Source organism: Manis javanica, chromosome 3 (genome assembly GCF_040802235.1).
Source record: "Manis javanica isolate MJ-LG chromosome 3, MJ_LKY, whole genome shotgun sequence".
NCBI classification, from domain to species: Eukaryota; Metazoa; Chordata; class Mammalia; order Pholidota; family Manidae; genus Manis; species Manis javanica.
The window spans coordinates 144248861-144265242 of record NC_133158.1 but is presented as its reverse complement, the minus strand read 5'-3'; the positions used below and the strand labels follow the sequence as shown (position 1 = coordinate 144265242).

Sequence of the window (16382 nt, the reverse complement as noted above, 5' to 3'; positions counted from 1 at the left end):
AAAATGCTGCAGTGGTAGGTAGATGCAAGATACAGGTAGAAAACATAGTTTAGTGTTGTAAGAGAGCAAATGTAGATGATCAGGTCTGTGCCTGTAGACTAAGTGTTAATCCAAGCTAGACAAGGGCAACAAAACATCCACGGATGCAGAAGATTTCTCTCAGAACAGGGGGGGTGAGGTTCTAAGCCTCACCTCTGTTGATACCCAATTTCTCACCTGATGGCCCTCCTGCGACTGTGCCTGTCTTAGGTTGTTCCTCCCTTGAGGAATCTTACCCGCAGAGACATTTTTATACTCTGTTTCCCATAGCATCTAGTATGAAATCCAAAGTCTTTGAGTTGGAAGAAGGCTTTTAGTTCATATAGTTATTCATTCATTCAATTCATTCTATTTGCTTAATGCCATGATCATGCAGTCCAGCCTCCTTCATGAGGAAACTGAGGTCACAAAGTTGGTTAGGGACAGGGCTATAAATTAGGCCCAGATGTTCTATATCCAGGACACTTTGTCCCAAAGTGCTATTAAATATTTCTGCATAGTTACATTCAGGTAATAAAATAGGAGAGCATCTGTTTACTGCATGCGACTTGCATGTAATTCATGTAATAAAGATGAAATATAAACCTCTTTGCCAGCCATTTCTTTATTAGTCTAAATACCACAACTTAGAGAAGGTTCAGCGTTAGGGGTAATTACTTCAGAATTAGTTTGGGAATTTTGCAAATAAATGTTTTTCCCACCTATTCATACTCCATATGATTTAAATATTTTAATCATGTCTTTTCTCAGATGTTGCCTTCACTGATTAAAATCCTACAAGTAGCAGTGGCCTCTGAGGAACAGGCTCATCCCCACCCTTTTGAGTATTATTCCAGACAGTTTCCTATCCATGCACAAATCAATCATGGCGGCTACCTTCTTAAAGGATTTGTTTTGGGGGGAACTTAAGGCAAGTAGTTCATACCAATGTGAAATTTCATTTTCCGAGGTGTCACTGCTCTTCCTTTACACAGTTAAACCTCCCAACTTGCTGAATGTAGCTGAACTTGTTGACAGTTGAGGAGGTGGAGCACATGTGAGCAAAGAAGAACAGCTGCTCTTGCCAGCTGCCTTCTTCGCATAGTCATAAATACTGCCCAAGGAGCCTCTGCAGGGCAGGAGGCTGAGAACTCACTGGAGTTTGCTGCAAGGAGACCTTTTCTGACATTTTTGCTTGGTAAATGTATCCATATGCATCTAGACCAAGGGGTCCTGGGCTTTTAGCTGAGTGACTCAGAGCAAGGATTCTGAAGCTAAACTGCCTGGATTCCAGTTCTGGCTCTACCCCCTAGCTTTCCAGCTTTTCGACATTAGACAGCTTCTTTCACTATAAATGGGAATGTTTCTTCATTGGGTTTTGAGGATTAAATGAGTTAAATATTATTATTAATAATTCCGGCAACAAATATCAATGAAGTTCCAATTCCATCCCAGTGAACATGAACAAGATAGAAATGGCCCCTCCCTTTCATGGAATTTTAGAGTGCTTTGTCACACTAGATGCTGTGACCCATTTAAGGGTAGTGAAGTCAACAGTGAAGTGTGACCAGATTCCATTTTAAATGAATTAGGATAGGATTTTATTTAAAAAAAAGATTTATGAAACATTAACATTTTTATATATGTGGCCTGGGTCCTAATATAAAAATGGATTTCTTGAAAAAAATAAATTACATAGCAATCTCAATACAGTATGTGTGGTAAATGCAGTGAGGGTTATGGTACCATGGGAAACTCATCTTGATCCCCTTCAGGAGGGTACAGAGAACCAGGAATCCTTCCAGGAGGAAGTGGCTTTTAATCTGAGACTTACAGGATGATTGCCAAAAGAAGCTGGGGAAGGGTAGACTGGAAGCAGTTCCTTTGAGGGCAGTGATGAACCCTGGGGGTTTTAATGAAGCCAGGAGAGACTTGCTCAGATTTGCATTTTAGAAAGGCACTCCGGTTGTATTTATTGAATGGGCAAGGATAGTAGGGAGACTCCTTGTAACTTGAGGACACAGTGTTTATACTGGGTGGGGGCAATAGGTATTCCAGAGGGACAGGATTTAGTGACTGAGGGTGGAAGGGACTGGTCTGGGGTGATGCCCACTTGACTCACATCTCTGATATCTGATTTATAAAAATTGCAGGACACAAATCAAAGTCAGTAAGTCCAAGCCCCTAACTTGAGAAAATATTCCTATAAACAGGAAGTAGGGCCTTTCAATCACTTTGCAAATCATCTCTCCATCCTGCTGGACATTATCTGTGGCCTGTCACTGGCCTAGGAGTTGGCAGGGCTTCCTGTTCCAAAGTGGGACTGTTCTTGGCAGGAGAAGGAAGGCTGGAAAAGAATGGAAAATGAGCTAGCCAGACACCTTGCATGAGAAAAGAAAAACAGAAACATGGTACTTCCCCCATCTGGTCCAGAATATCTGGTCAGAATATAATTTAAAAGGACAGATAATCCAAAGATGTTTCTATTTGGCTTGGAAATGCCATGCATTTTTGGCAGAGAATTTACCTTGCCAAATGTTTTTCTAAGGCCTTATTTTGCATTCCCTGAACACAGACATCTGGGCAGCAGGGGGATGAGCCTGGAACCCAGGAGGGAGTCTGGTGGGTGGCTGAGGAGGTTCTAATATTTAAAAATTGGATTGAGACCACAACTCTTCCTTATCACCTCGGCTGATCAATATTACCTGCGCCCTGCCACGGAGCAGGGAGCTTGTTTGTGACCTCAGTTTTGCCAAGTCACACGAGGACTTAAAAATCAGCTGTCTAGCTCCCAGTATGTGATGCTTCCTACCCACATCTCTGAACACTCACACTGCCACCTCCATCCTATAGGGTAGCAGCCAGCTGACCCAGGGCTCCACAGCAACCTCAAAATCAAACCATATTTGGAGCCCAAAGCAGGCTGTTCACAGATGTTACCATAAAAGACATTTTACTTTACAATCAGTCCTGTTTTACACAAGAGCTTTAAGGGGGCCAGGCCCTGAAGGCCCCTTTTCCTGTTGTTCATAAAATCGCTGCTTCCAGACAAGAAGAGATTAGCTTATCTTCCCTGGCAGGCCTACCTGGAAGAGGCGTCACATTTCACCGAAATCCCTTAAACAAAGGGTCTGTGCACCAAGCCCCAGCAAGGACCTAGAAGAACCGTCAGGGTGGCAGCCACTCCCTACAGAAGAATTCCAAGCATTCTCCAGCCCCTCCATCTGAAGGGTACCAAAGCCAGGGTAGTGGCCAGTCCAGGCTAGAAATCACAGGCAATAATTAGTAACAGGCCCAAATCTGGAACCTCAGGGAAACTAGTTTTCCCCAATCCGTTGTAAAATAGGGTTTTTTTCCTTCTTTTCCTTTAAAAATTGTTTCAGCTTTAAGTATAATTGACATAAATTGTGGTGATTTGATACATACTGTGAAAGGATTTCCTCCATCTAGTTAATCAGCACATCCATCACCTCATATATTTATTTGTGTGTATGAGAGAGAACATTTAAGTTCTAAGTGCTGTTTTTCATAAACGCCACAGAAGAGGGTTTTCCTGGCTTCCAGTTCTTACAGGTCTACATGTTTCCTCTTTCAATTCCTGAAACGTAGTTTCTAATGGGATGACCTGCCAAATTGGCGAAGTCCGTGTTTTTCGAAAAACCCTACACAGCCTTTTTGGACTCAGTTTCCTGAACATTTTAAGGAAGCAAACCCAGCGCATGAGACAGCAGCATATCGCCTGACACCCACCTCTGCCCATCCTTTAATGTCTCCTTGACTGAGGGTGGGCCCCCTGGACCTCGGAGGCCCACCAAACCTTTAGAACAGATTCTCCACCACCATGCCACGTTATCAGTCCCATGTACCCCTCCATTCCTCCAACAAACACTTCTCCGTGGTCATCCTCCGCGTGCAGCTCGGAGAGGGAAGGAAACGGGAGCTACAGCAACAGGTTTCACCCACCGCCTGAACTTGGAAAAAGGCAAAGCAACTGGAGCTGGGCGGTGGAGGGAGAGGAAGCGGCGAGGAGGAAGGTGGAAGGGAAATGATGGTGCATGACCACGGAGCACGTCACTCGGGCTCCCACACGGGCTGGTGTATTTGCGCGTGGAGGGGAAGGGAGGTGCTTCGCGGGGTCTCGAGGGAACTTCCTCATGGATTAGGAGGCGCCGGGCCCTCGCTTTAGGGTGCCGGGAAGCGTAGGCGGGGTAAGGAGACCCGCAGAGTGGGCTTGAGGCGCGCCCAGGAAACAGGAGTGTGTCCACGGGTTAAAATTCACCACCCTCCGCTGGGCGCCGCCCCTACCACTGGGCTGGGTCCTAGCGCCCCGAATGCCCCGCGGCCCCGTCCCTTGGCCTTTTCCCGGCCTCTAAAGCCCCATCCCCGCCCGCCCCGCAGCGCCAGCCTGCTGCCGCGAAAACCGGGAAAGCGGACTGCGCCGCGCCTGCCAGCCTCTGGGCATGCTCCGTGGCGGGACCCGCTCGCCGGCGGGAGGGCGCGTCCTCCCTCCCCCAGGGCGGCGGCGGCGCCTGCAGCGACTGCCGCCGCGCCCCGCCCCGCACACCTTAGGGGACGGCGGGGACCACCCGGCCCTGCGCAAGCCGAGAACGCCCCATACCCCGAGCCTGCCGGCGAGCAGAGGAGGACCGGCAGGGGAGGCGCGGAGGCGGGAGTGAGCCCCGCCGAGCTGCCTGCGGTTCCTTAGAAAGTAAAGCTCCGCTAGCTAGTGAAGCCGGGCTCCCCGCCGCGGGCGGGCGGGGCGGGGCCGGGTGGGGGGGTGGTCTCGGCGCCCCGGAGCCAGGTGCGATTTTAGTAGCCGCCCACCCTCTTCTCGGTTTCCTTCCCCAGGGAATTATAATTCTCTGGGAAAGTGGTTCTCGGAGAATCCTCGGGGCGGGATGCAGGGGCGCGCCCGGGGCAAAATGGTTAAAGCAAAGTCCGCGCACACCCCGGACCCCCTTATGGAAAGTGTGCGTGCTGGTGGCTGGGCACCCCCTTTACTAATGTGAGGGTTAGTTACCCGGAGGAAGTGTGGCTGGGGCAGGGGAGGGGCACGGGATAAGGGAAATCTCCGGCTGGTGCAGGCTCTCGCCCGCAGGCCTCCTTGGGGGGCGCACCTCCGGGCAGGCGGGCGCGGGGCCCTGGCCCGAGGCTCTCACGGCGGGGCGGCCGGAGCAGGCTGGGCCCGGCGGCTCACTCTGTCTGCCTCCTCCCCCCAGGACTACCGAGAGGATGGGATGGATCTGAGCAGTGACGCCGGCAGCAGCAGCCGCGCCAGTTCACAGTCTAACTCCGCCAAAGTGACCCCTTGCTCCGAGTGCAAGTCCTCGTCGTCGCCGGGGGGCAGCCTGGACTTGGTGTCTGCCCTGGAGGACTATGAGGAGCCCTTCCCGGTCTACCAGAAGAAGGTGATTGATGAGTGGGCGCCAGAGCAGGACGCGGAGGAGGAGGAAGAGGAGGAGGAGCACGACGAGCGAGGGTACCAGGATGACCGCTGTCCAGCCCGGGGGCCGGGGGACGTGAGCGCCAGGACCCGCAGCGGCGGCGGGGCCGGGGGCGCCACCACCGCCATGCCGCCCCCCGTGCCCAACGGCAACCTCCACCCGCACGACCCCCAGGACCTCAGGCACAATGGCAACGTGGTGGTGGCCGGCCGGCTGAGCAGTTCTCGGGGTCCCCGCCGGACGGTCCAGAAGCCCCAGCCAGCGGGGGGTCGGCGCGGCGGCCGGGGAGCGGCGGCGGGGAACCTCTGCCTTCAGCACACGGACGGCGGGACCTGCGTCCCGGAGGAGCCCCCGGTACCCCCTATGGACTGGGAGGCGCTGGAGAAGCATCTGGCTGGGCTGCAGTTCCGGGAGCAGGAGGTGCGGAACCAGGGCCTGGCGAGGACCAACTCCACCTCCGTAAGTTGGCCGGGGTGCGTGCCCACGCGCGCAGACACGCGTACACACCCCGCGAGCAGCCCGCGCGCGCCCGCCCGCCTGCGCCCCATTCATCCTTCACGATGGGGGCGCCGGGCGGAAGAGCCTGCCTTCTGCACCCCTGGGGTACGGTTGCTCAGTCTCTGAGCTGTCTGGATTTGCAGATGGGCGGAGAGGAGGGAGGGGCAGCCAGAGGCCGGCGGAAAGTCGGGTTAGTAGAACCAGCGACTCATTTTAATGGAATTACTTATGGAGACGAGGTTGTGAGTCACTTGCCTGAAAATAAATCCGGGCAGATTTTGGTTCCGAAGCCAGTGCCCTGCGGGTGGTATTTCAAGTCGTAATGGTTGTGGCTTTGTCAACCGAGGGTCTTCCTTCCTTGCCACTAATGTCTCACCCGTGTGTAGGCAGTCCCTCTGCATACGCACACACTCCCCTGCCCCACACTTCCAGGAGTCACAGCGGGGTTTGTTCCATCTCCCTTTTAAGTGGATGGGCCAGAATTTAAATAGGTTGACCGCCCTCCTCTAAGACTTTCTTCCTTTCTGAAACCCTATTGTTGACCCGGAGGAATGGGGCGAACTGACCTGCTGTGAAGAGGGAGGGGTTCCTGCGTCAGTCGCCAGACTCACCCCCTCTTCGGTGAATCCCTCCTTGTTTTGATAAACCGCTTGCAGTTCCTTACTGGAGGCTACTGCCTCCGTTCAGAAACTCCAGAGAGGGAGTGGTGCTGGAGTGGAACAGAGAGAGGGAGGAAAGGAGGGCTGCAGCTATAATAAGCTCTGGCAGGTTCACACTTGTCTCAACATCTTTTTTGCCTCTGTGAGGAAAGCAGATAAATGACTTAAAAGAAAAGAATCATGAATGTGGCTCCCGTCTTTATTACTGTTTTGAGATAAAGCAACAATTATAATTTGAAATCATTACTGGTGTCCCTAAATGGGTCTGAAGGGTACAGTTTAAATGAGTTGCTTTCTGTGTGTGGCACTGTGTGGCAATGTGGGAGAATGCCTGTTTGCAGGTGTAATTTTTTGGCCCCAGGACCCTGGGGCTACTAGAAATTGGGAGCATGCACTTCTGACTTCAGGGGTGAGGACAGTAACTACGTTTCACAGAGAAATTGGCACAGTTTCTATCAGAGAGCTGTTGGCTGACAGAGCCCACTGGTTACTGTCCCTTGAGAAGCTACCTATTAAATTAACACACGTTTTAATCTCAGGTGTTTACTGTGGCCTCTAGCAGACATGTAATCTTCCCATTACAGCCAATACTATCTCTTGTACCTTGCAATAGAGAACATCATTTTCCCACTTAGTGCTCGAGAAAAATACCTGGTTAAGCTCCCTGAATTTAAACAACTTGGAGATAAACAAGTTTTGTTTACTATTGCATGACATATACATTCCAGGAAAATGTAATAATTGGGCATTATACATACAAAGTTAGGAGCTGATGATGACAATGAGCTCCGTTATTCAAAAGTTACTAAACAAAATGTTATCGGGCAACTGTGTGTTGTATGCTAAATTTGAGGTCTGATTCTCAGAGCTGCAGTTACACAGCAGTCCACATGGGACTCAAATTACAGTGAGGGGAGGTAGGGGTGCAGACTGACTCCTTCTAAGAACTAAAATTTAATGGCTTACCTAACAGCACCCCTCCCCTAACACACACACGCACACACTCACTCACCCCTTCTTGCTATTGTGAAGACTGAATCTTTCCTTCTTGGGCCATCTTTGAAACCAAAGGTGTCTGCTCACCTGGTGAACAATCTGCCTATTGGGGTTCCTCCCCAACTCCTATCCTTCTAGAAAATGTGCCCTCTGGGCATCTCCTCTGCAAGTCACACAGAGAAATTGGAATCCATTGCTTTAGAGCATGTACATGTAGAGAAAAGTGGGTGGGGGTGGGGACAGGTTTTTTAATATTCAATTTGTCCATGTTTTGGTTTGTCTATGAACAAAATTACAAGCTAATGTCTGTTTAGAATAGTGTTTATTAAAACTAAGTGACCCATGAAACCACCTTAGCATTTTAAAAAAAGTAAAATACTATAGTGACCGGAAGCTTGGTTTTAAAAACTTTTGGTTTGGTTTTATGGACACACTTGGTCACAATGTAAAATTTATTTCTCACTATGGGTCACTGTCCTAAAAGTTTGAAAAACACTGATTTAACATCCTCTTGCCTCCTGCCTGAAACAAGCAGGAGAATTTATGAGGACAGAAACTTGAGTATAACAAGAGTTGTGTAAAAGAGAAAGCCTGTCTTGAAGAAGTTGTTCAAATCAAATGATATTTTTGTTCCTTTTTTAAAGTTGTGTATAAATACATTTAAATGGAATTAATAATAATACTGGGAGGAGGAGTATACAATGAAGAAGAGGGGTAAGTTCTCCTTCACCTGTAAAGAAAACCTATTCTCACCTTAGGGCTTTTGCCTGTGCTGTTACCTCTGCTGGAAATCAAGCATCTAGTTCATTCTTATCAACCCATCTTCTCAACTCTTGCCTCCTTAGAAAGGCTGCCCCCCATCCCCCTCCTTAAAGTAAAGTAAGGCACTCCGTGTATTTTCTTACTGCTTATAGCTACCTGACATTATCTTGTTCATTCTCCATTTTTGGTCTCTCTGGAATTGAATTGGAGTGAAGGGGTCTTGCCTATCTTTTAATTGCTTTAACCTGGTGTCTAGGATAGTGCCTGGGATATGGATTCTCAAGTACTGGATTAACGAATGAATAAATGAGTGGTTTAGAAGACCCACACGGCAGACCTAAGCCAACACCCTTATTTTGCATTTGAGGAAACTGAAGCCCCCGGAGGTTAAACGATTTGCTTAAAGTCTTAGTAAGAAGTCTATGAAAATGGTTTGTCCTTTATATTTTTTTCTGCTTTTAGTGTTAAAATTACTGGAATGAAAAGAAAGCACTCTCACCTCCCTGAAATAACTTAAAGGGTTTCCTAATGTCAAGTCCCCTCTTGCACTTCCTGAAGGAAACACTTTGGTGACCTAACTTCCTGCTGTCTTCTCAGAGCTGGCTGATGCATGACAAAGCTGTCTCACCTCAGGCTGTCCAACCCCCCTACCTTGATGTCTGAACCTCGAGGGTGGTAAGGTTACTTCATTCTACTGCCTAATCCCCTGTAGCTCCAGTGTGCCTGGCACAAATACGGGAGGGGGACCTGGAGACATCAACCTGATAGCCCAAACTATGCCCAGAAAGCCTCCCTGCTCGTGTTGGCTCACCTCTGCTCCTCTGGTATCTGCCTGTGTCTTACAGTCCTGCCCTGGGTGTGCATCATCGCAGATGTGTGATCGCCACACACAGTTAAATAGTTGAAGAGTAACGAGAGATACTAAGTATTGTGCTTTTGACATCAGATTTAAAACCAGGGTGCGAGTTCAAGAGAGTCCTGTTTCCGTTGTCGTATTCATTCTAAATCCTTGTCTCCCTGCCTCCTTTGACTGGTGAATTGGCTTGGCCGATCCTGGAGAAACCTGGAGCTTCTCTTCAGGGTGCTCTTTTCAGCACAGGTGCCAAGCAGTGGGCCTTCTCTTTTTTCCTGCTTCTCTGGGACCTTAGTTTGTCACGGTATCACTTGTCTGCCACTCAAGGGGGCTCCCCGCACATCGCCACTGCCTCAGTGTACTCCTCTTCCTAAATGCAGTAGGATTTCACCTCTTTATCTCAACGGTCTTTTTGTGAGGTGTTCTCAGGTCTGTGGTCCTGCAGAATCTCTTCTGTCTGTGGAAACTCATCCTCTTTTTTCTCCCACTTCTCCCCTCCTTTTGATTTTTTTTTTTAAATAGTTCTTTTGAGGTAGAATTGACATAAAATCACCAGCACATTATTTAAAGTATACAGTCTGAGGAGTTTTACCATATGTGTAAACCTGTGGAATCATCGCTGATATCAAGATAACGAACATATCTCTCACCCCCAAAAGCATCCTCGTATCCCTTTGTAATCCCCTCCCTTCTGCCCCTTGGCAACCACTGGTCTTATCTCTATTGCTTTAGATTAGCTTGCATTTTCTAAAACAAATGTAAGTAGAATCATATAATACGTACATAGTCGATTTTTGTCTGGCTTCCTTCACTTGGTGTATGATCATTATGCGATTCATTCTTGTTACTGTGCTATCAATAGCTCACCACTTTCTGTTGGTAGCATTCCATTTTGTGGATATTCCCTGTTTCCTTGTAGGTGGACATTTGGGTTGTTTCTAATTTTTGTCAATTATGAATAAAAGCTATGGACATTCACATACAAGTCTTTGTAGGAACATATTCTTCCATTTCTCTTGGGTAAATATCTAGGAGTGGAATGGCTGGCTTGAAAGGTAAGTTGAACTGCTTTCCCAAGAAGTTACCCCATGTAACTTTTCCCAAGAAGTTGCACCTCCTGATTCTTGATGCACTACATTCACTATAACCTTGGCTTCCTCTCCCACCGGCTGCTCTATTCCATCTGTATCCCTGGGCACTTGCAGAACATCTCTGTTCAGGTTCTGGGGGTGCCTACTTCCCTTGCAAAACAATGAGAAAGCACCAGGATCATCTCTTACGTCCAATTTAAGACTTACACCCATTGTTCAAAAAAGGAAAAGACTCATTTTTTAAATTAGGGAAGATTTCTAGTTGTAGACCTGACACGTTTGCATTGCAGTTTTATTACTTTTTAGTGTCTGTGACAGGTGCATTTTCCTCATTTAATTAGAAGATAAGAATAATTTTAATTGACATGTTAATTGAAAGCCAGTACTCCCAATGAAGTTATTTCCAAAGTGCTCGAACATAATTTGTCTTTTTATTTGTTTGTACTATTAACTGGCCGCAAACTTTAAATTACCTACATTTCTTCCTAGACTGGTACTAATTACACGTTGTTTTCAGTGTATTCTTCTGTAAGAATTGCAGCCTAGTTACTCCTTCTCTGTCAGTGACAGCACTGAAGTAGCTTGAAGGGCTGAGTAGTTTGTTTCCTTAGTTATGTGGGCTGTGTTTAAATTACATGAATTCCTGTTTTTATAGACTGAATTAAGAGGTCTTTATTACTCGTACCGAATACAGTGAAGTTTATAAGTGTAAAAAGTTATGTGATCGGCGGCTTGGGGCGCAGCAGCGGAACCATTCTGTGTGGTATGCAGTTCTCTCTCATTCCTGCTACACAGCACTACCTGGCAGTGGTCACATCTTTTTTTTTAGCCTAACCAGATATTACCAGGGGTCAGTGTATTCTGTGCACAACCTTTTACCTTGAAAAGTTTAGTGTCTTCATTGCCTGCCTTTCTGATTTATGTTGAGAGGCTGCTCTGTCCATTCACATGTACTCAATACGTCAATGAAATATGGTTGTGTTTAAAAAAAGAAATTAGGTTGCAGGTAAACCATAAGTTCTGGGGCTGGTTGTGTGTTTTTAAGCTGCCATCAGATGGGTCATCCTACAATGGCACAGCCTTTTGAAAATGTAACTGGATTAAAGGAAATCTTTGCCTACCAGTTGGTTTGCACATAGTAGTCCTTTAAAGCATTCTAAGGGAAGTTTTCAGGGTACATACCTGAAAGACAGATTCAGATACTCTCATCACACATTTGTTGTTGCCCTTTGAACATCTCACCACTGACATCATGTTACCTTCTTCCATTCTTTTCTGGCTCTGCCCACACTTTCCACTCCAAATCCTTTGCTGGGCATTCTCAATTAATTCACTCGAGGGAAGGCCCAGCCTGAGCCTTTTGCTCAACAGCACTGCTGTCCATAGAACCACCCAGCACTTGCTTCTCCAAGTCCTGCTCTGGTTCAGGTCTCCACTTCTTTGGGAAGCTCTCTATCTGATCATCTCAGCTCTGGGCAACCTTCCTTCTGAACTTCTTATTCCACTTGTATACCACTTCCTCATACTTAGGTTTTAAACGGCTTTCTAGTTTTGAGTGTTTTCTTGTTCATTATTACATTTGATCTTCATGATGCCTGAAAATTGGACAAAGCAGATATTATTCCCATTTTAGAGATAAGAAAACAAGGCCTAGCAAGGCTCAAGGATTTGCCTAAAGTCTCATGCCTGACAAAGCTCAGATCAGACCTGTCAGTTTTCGACTCTGGTTCCAGGCTCAGTTGTCTTCTCAGTTATCTGTTTGCAGGTATGTCCTTTATCTACCCAGCTATTTTAAATTCATCCTCCCCTTCAAACACATACCACAATACAGGCTCAGGCATTTCCTATGCAACAGACATTTGATGAATGCTTGCTATATGGTTGATTAATGTATTTTGTGCCACCCTTTCTGCTTAGTTTTACTCAAAGATGCTACATTAAGAACTTTATTATTTAATGCTAATAAATAATTCCAGGTCCTTTCTTAAAAGCTTATCTAAACTGTGTGACGTTCCATTTGCATTATAAGATAGAAATTTGTACTTCTGGACCTTTGCCCCTGAAGACATGAATAGTTTTTTGTCGTTGTTACTTTTGAAATTCAGTCCTAAGTATTTTAGCAAAAAGGGCTTTTGCAAATGCTTTCCTTTAGCTGCTTTATGTTCCTTGAGCTGTTAGGACAGATGTTACTTTATACTTTCGATGCTTCGTACTGCCCATGCCTGGGAGATGGTTTGGCACACAACTTCTATAGAAATTCAAATGTCAATTATGACATTGGACATTTTTAATGGAAAAGTAATAGGATTTTAAAGATGGAAAAAGATCTGAGCGGTCATCTCATCAAACCCTCACCATTTTTCAAAGGAGGAAACAGGTCTCCAGACATTAAACATCTTCTCTCAACATCATCAGCCCAGGCCTGAGCCTCAAGTCACCTGATTTACAAGTCCCACTTTTAATGAATGCTGCCCCCCTTCAGCTAATGCCTTCCTTTTTTTAAAGGAGTGTTTTCAGACCTTAATTTGAAGGATAAGTCTGATCTCATCATTTAAGATCTTAAGACTGGAAATAGATTCTGATTTTATCACTTAATAGAAAAGTTTTCATTTTATTGCTTATTTCTCTCATTTTTTAAACCAAAGTTTTCAGGCAGTTACAAAATTGTTTTCTTCCATTCAGACTTCAGCTCATCACTGTGTAAATTTCTACCAACAGAACTGTGCTCTTCCTGAGTTGGCTATTTTTTATATCACTGCTCCTTGCCCATCTGGAAATACCTCTTCCTGACCAGCCTTCTTTCCAGTCTGGGGCAACACATGCCTCCTCTCATGGGACCAGGAGATGGCTGACACTTGAGAACTTTTCCAGGAGCCATCTGAGTTCTAGAAGTCACAGAAGAGAGCAGTGAGTGTTCAGGCTCACCTTTGTGCACATACCTGCATTTACAGAGCCCGTCCACTGACTGTCAGGCTATGGGGTAGGGCCTGGTTTCAGAAAGGTAGGAAACAGAAGTCTGTGTGCTCACACCACAAGTGGAAACAGATTTTGTTCTATCTAGACAGAGTTATAAGTGACTAAATTTTATAAACATAAAAGGGGGGAAAATAACAAAACCAAGAAAAACTAGAAAGAAAGGTATTTGTGGAGTTCAAGAGCAGCCCATCAAAGTCTCCATTAGGGCATCTGTCTTCATTAGAATATGGGTGAAACCGAGTAGAAAAATGGACATGAGGAAAGGGAGATATGCTTGGATTTTTATGTTCCCTGTATGATGTTTCCGGTTTTCCCAGTTAAATGCATAGCGCTGAGCCGCCACTGATTCTTCTTGTCAGGCCCGGGACAGTTGTGATAATCAGTCCCCTTCCCTTACCAAGTCCCGGCACATCTGTGAGGGTCCTCATGGTTTTGGCTGCTCTTGGTTTGTTTGTTGCTTTTGCTTTATTTTTGACTATTACTTCACTTCTGTGAATAATTTTGTTGTTTTCCTTATATGTTTGTTAAATAATCACATCAAGCATGTTCTGTCACCAGTCATTGTCACTGTGTTTCTCTGCTTTCATTCATGCTTATACTTAACCTATTTTATTCTCTCCACCTGACCTAATTTTCAATATTTGTGTCATTTTAGATTATTCCCATTTTGTCATACTTGACTGGTATTTTCTCCATAAGGTATATATAATTCAGAAGGTGACAGTTTAGGCTAGGAAATGCCCAAGTGACAGGAATGAAATCAACCAGCATTTGATGGTTTTTTAGAAGTACTTCTAAAATACTTTTTAGTTATGTCTAACTGATATGAGGCTGTGCTAGAGCAAAGTTTACTGAAAGAAAAAAGTTATCAGTTTTCTTCAGTCTAGTTTTGTATATCAGATTTCCTAATAATTGCTACTTGTATCTGTACATTTTACTGATACCCCTGCATCTCTACCCAAATATTTTGTATTTATTTGTAATTAAACAAATTTTTTGGTATATCCATCCTCAACAATTTCATGTTCATCTTTTTTAATTCTTTTTTTTCCTTCCATTTCTCAAACTCCTTACTATTTATGGTTCATGAAAATGATTGTGAATCTTTCTTGGGATATTAGCATAGTGTATATTTTTTAAAAGCTTTGATTTTTATGGATTACAAGAAGCAATACATTAGCCAGCAGCTGATTTCTGCAAATTCATCAGTTTAAGAGGGTTTTATTGCCCATGTCCTAATAGGGATGATTGATCCTTCAAAACTCTTCCTTATAGAAATAAATGTCTTAGCTATTCACAGAGTTGGTTTTTTTTAAACAAAATATTACAAAAAGCTCTCAAGAAAGTGTGTGGGTTGGGTTTTCCAGGTAATGTTCCATTTGTAGGTGGATAGGGCTTGTTTTCCGGGTGCTCGAGGAAGGGCAGAGATCAGAGCACATCTGTATAACCTCACAGCCAGGCTGCCAGTTGTCTGTTCGCAGCTGCCTAGGTACACACCAGCTGCCCAGGACTGCATTGTCCCCACAGCAGTGCAAAGCCATTGCTTCTTTCTCTGTGACAGCCCGCCCCCACTCCCCCCCCACTGGGATCCTCAGTCTACCTCTGCTTGCCCTTTCACTTCTGTTCAGGTTACCTGATAAAGCCCCCAAGATAGTGGCTTGTCAAGTAATGGGCACCTCTGGTGGTCAGGGCCCCTTGCCAGACCCCCTCATTGATGGAGAAATGAGGATGGGCACTCTCCCTGGCCAGTGAGCTGTGGCCAGGATCTACTTGCTCACAAATAGGTTGTAGGCATGCTCAGAACAAAATGACAGGTAACTTGTGGCAGCTACTAAACCAATGTAACTTGATTCTGCTTCCTTCTTGGTTTGCCATATATGGAAAGAACTTTGCTGTCTGAAAAAATTCAAAGGGAATGAGGTCATTTCCTCATAATTCCTAAGATCTCCAGCAGTGTTGTAAATTGAGATTTGAGGTTAGAGCATTAAAAAAATAAAAACAGACCCAGAAAACCCTGCTGTGTTATGAAATACTGGGGCATTTTTAATGTCAAGTCTAACAACATAATAGCTAGTACCCCCTTTTGCCCACCGAAAGAAGAGTCTTGTTAAGCTATGTCCAGAATAAGAAGGGCCTGGCCCGCTGGGAACCTGCACAGGTATTCTTAGAAAAGAACTTAAAAGCTAATCTCCACTCCTATAAAAATACTTTGTTTTCGAATAGCTTCCAAACCAATTTAGCCTTCTGTTTTTCTCCTCATAGCATCAGTATCTAAAAATTATAGCACGTAGGAAAATGCAGTTTTTTTCTTTGTACAATCTTTCATAGTTTTTGGTCCATTTTGACCTGGTCTGATATTTTATTATGAGCAACTGCTTCTTCAGCACTCTGTCCTTTTTATTTCTACTCTAAAATTGGTAAGAAGTAAGAGAGAAGACCACTGGGATTTCATTTTTGGATACTTAAATTATGTAACCAGTGTTTCTCCTGTTAGAGTTGTTATCCAGTGTACAAGGGGCCCACACTCTAAGCCAAAGACCCCTCAAAGTAAGAGCTCATTCTGAAAGAACAATTGTAGACAGCAGTAATTTTTCTTTTTTGATTAAGATATCATTGATATACAATCTTATGAAAGTTTCACATGAACAACATTGTGGTTTTAACATTCACCCATATTATCAAGTCCCCCTGCTACCACCCCATTGCAGTCACTGTCCATCAGCGTAGTAAGATGCTATAGAGTCACTACTTGTCTTCTCCATGCTGTACTGCCTTCCCTGTGACCTACCTATAATGTGAGTGTGTATTAAAGTGTCCCTTAATCCCCTTCTCCCTCCCTCCCTACCTGCCTTCCCCAGCCCCTCCCCTTTGGTAACCATTAGTCTGTTCTTGGAGTCTGTGAGTATGCTGCTGTTTTGTTCTTCCAGTTTTGCTTTGTTATTGTACTCCACAAATGAGTGAAGTGATTTGGTACTTGTCTTTCTCCTAGGCAGCAGTAATTTTAAAACTTTTGAATACCTGCTATACCGTACTATGGTGGTTTCAATATTAGATTTTTTGTTCTTGTGTTTCCTACAGAAATGCT

General features: G+C 45.3%; 1 protein-coding gene across 2 annotated transcripts in view; it reads left to right on the top strand.

The window, feature by feature from the left end:
* SCHIP1 (schwannomin interacting protein 1) overlaps window positions 1-16382 on the top strand; it is a 146358-nt gene that overhangs the window by 22590 nt on the left and 107386 nt on the right. Inside the window, exons 1-2 of one of the 2 annotated variants that reach the window (XM_036997893.2) lie at window positions 4467-4726; window positions 5238-5921. In XM_036997893.2, coding sequence (XP_036853788.1) covers window positions 5256-5921 — 666 coding nt within the window. In that variant the 5' untranslated portion in view covers window positions 4467-4726; window positions 5238-5255. Of the gene's footprint in view, window positions 1-4466; window positions 4727-5237; window positions 5922-16382 lie in introns of those variants that run through there. The other variant, XM_036997894.2, reaches the window with a different exon arrangement.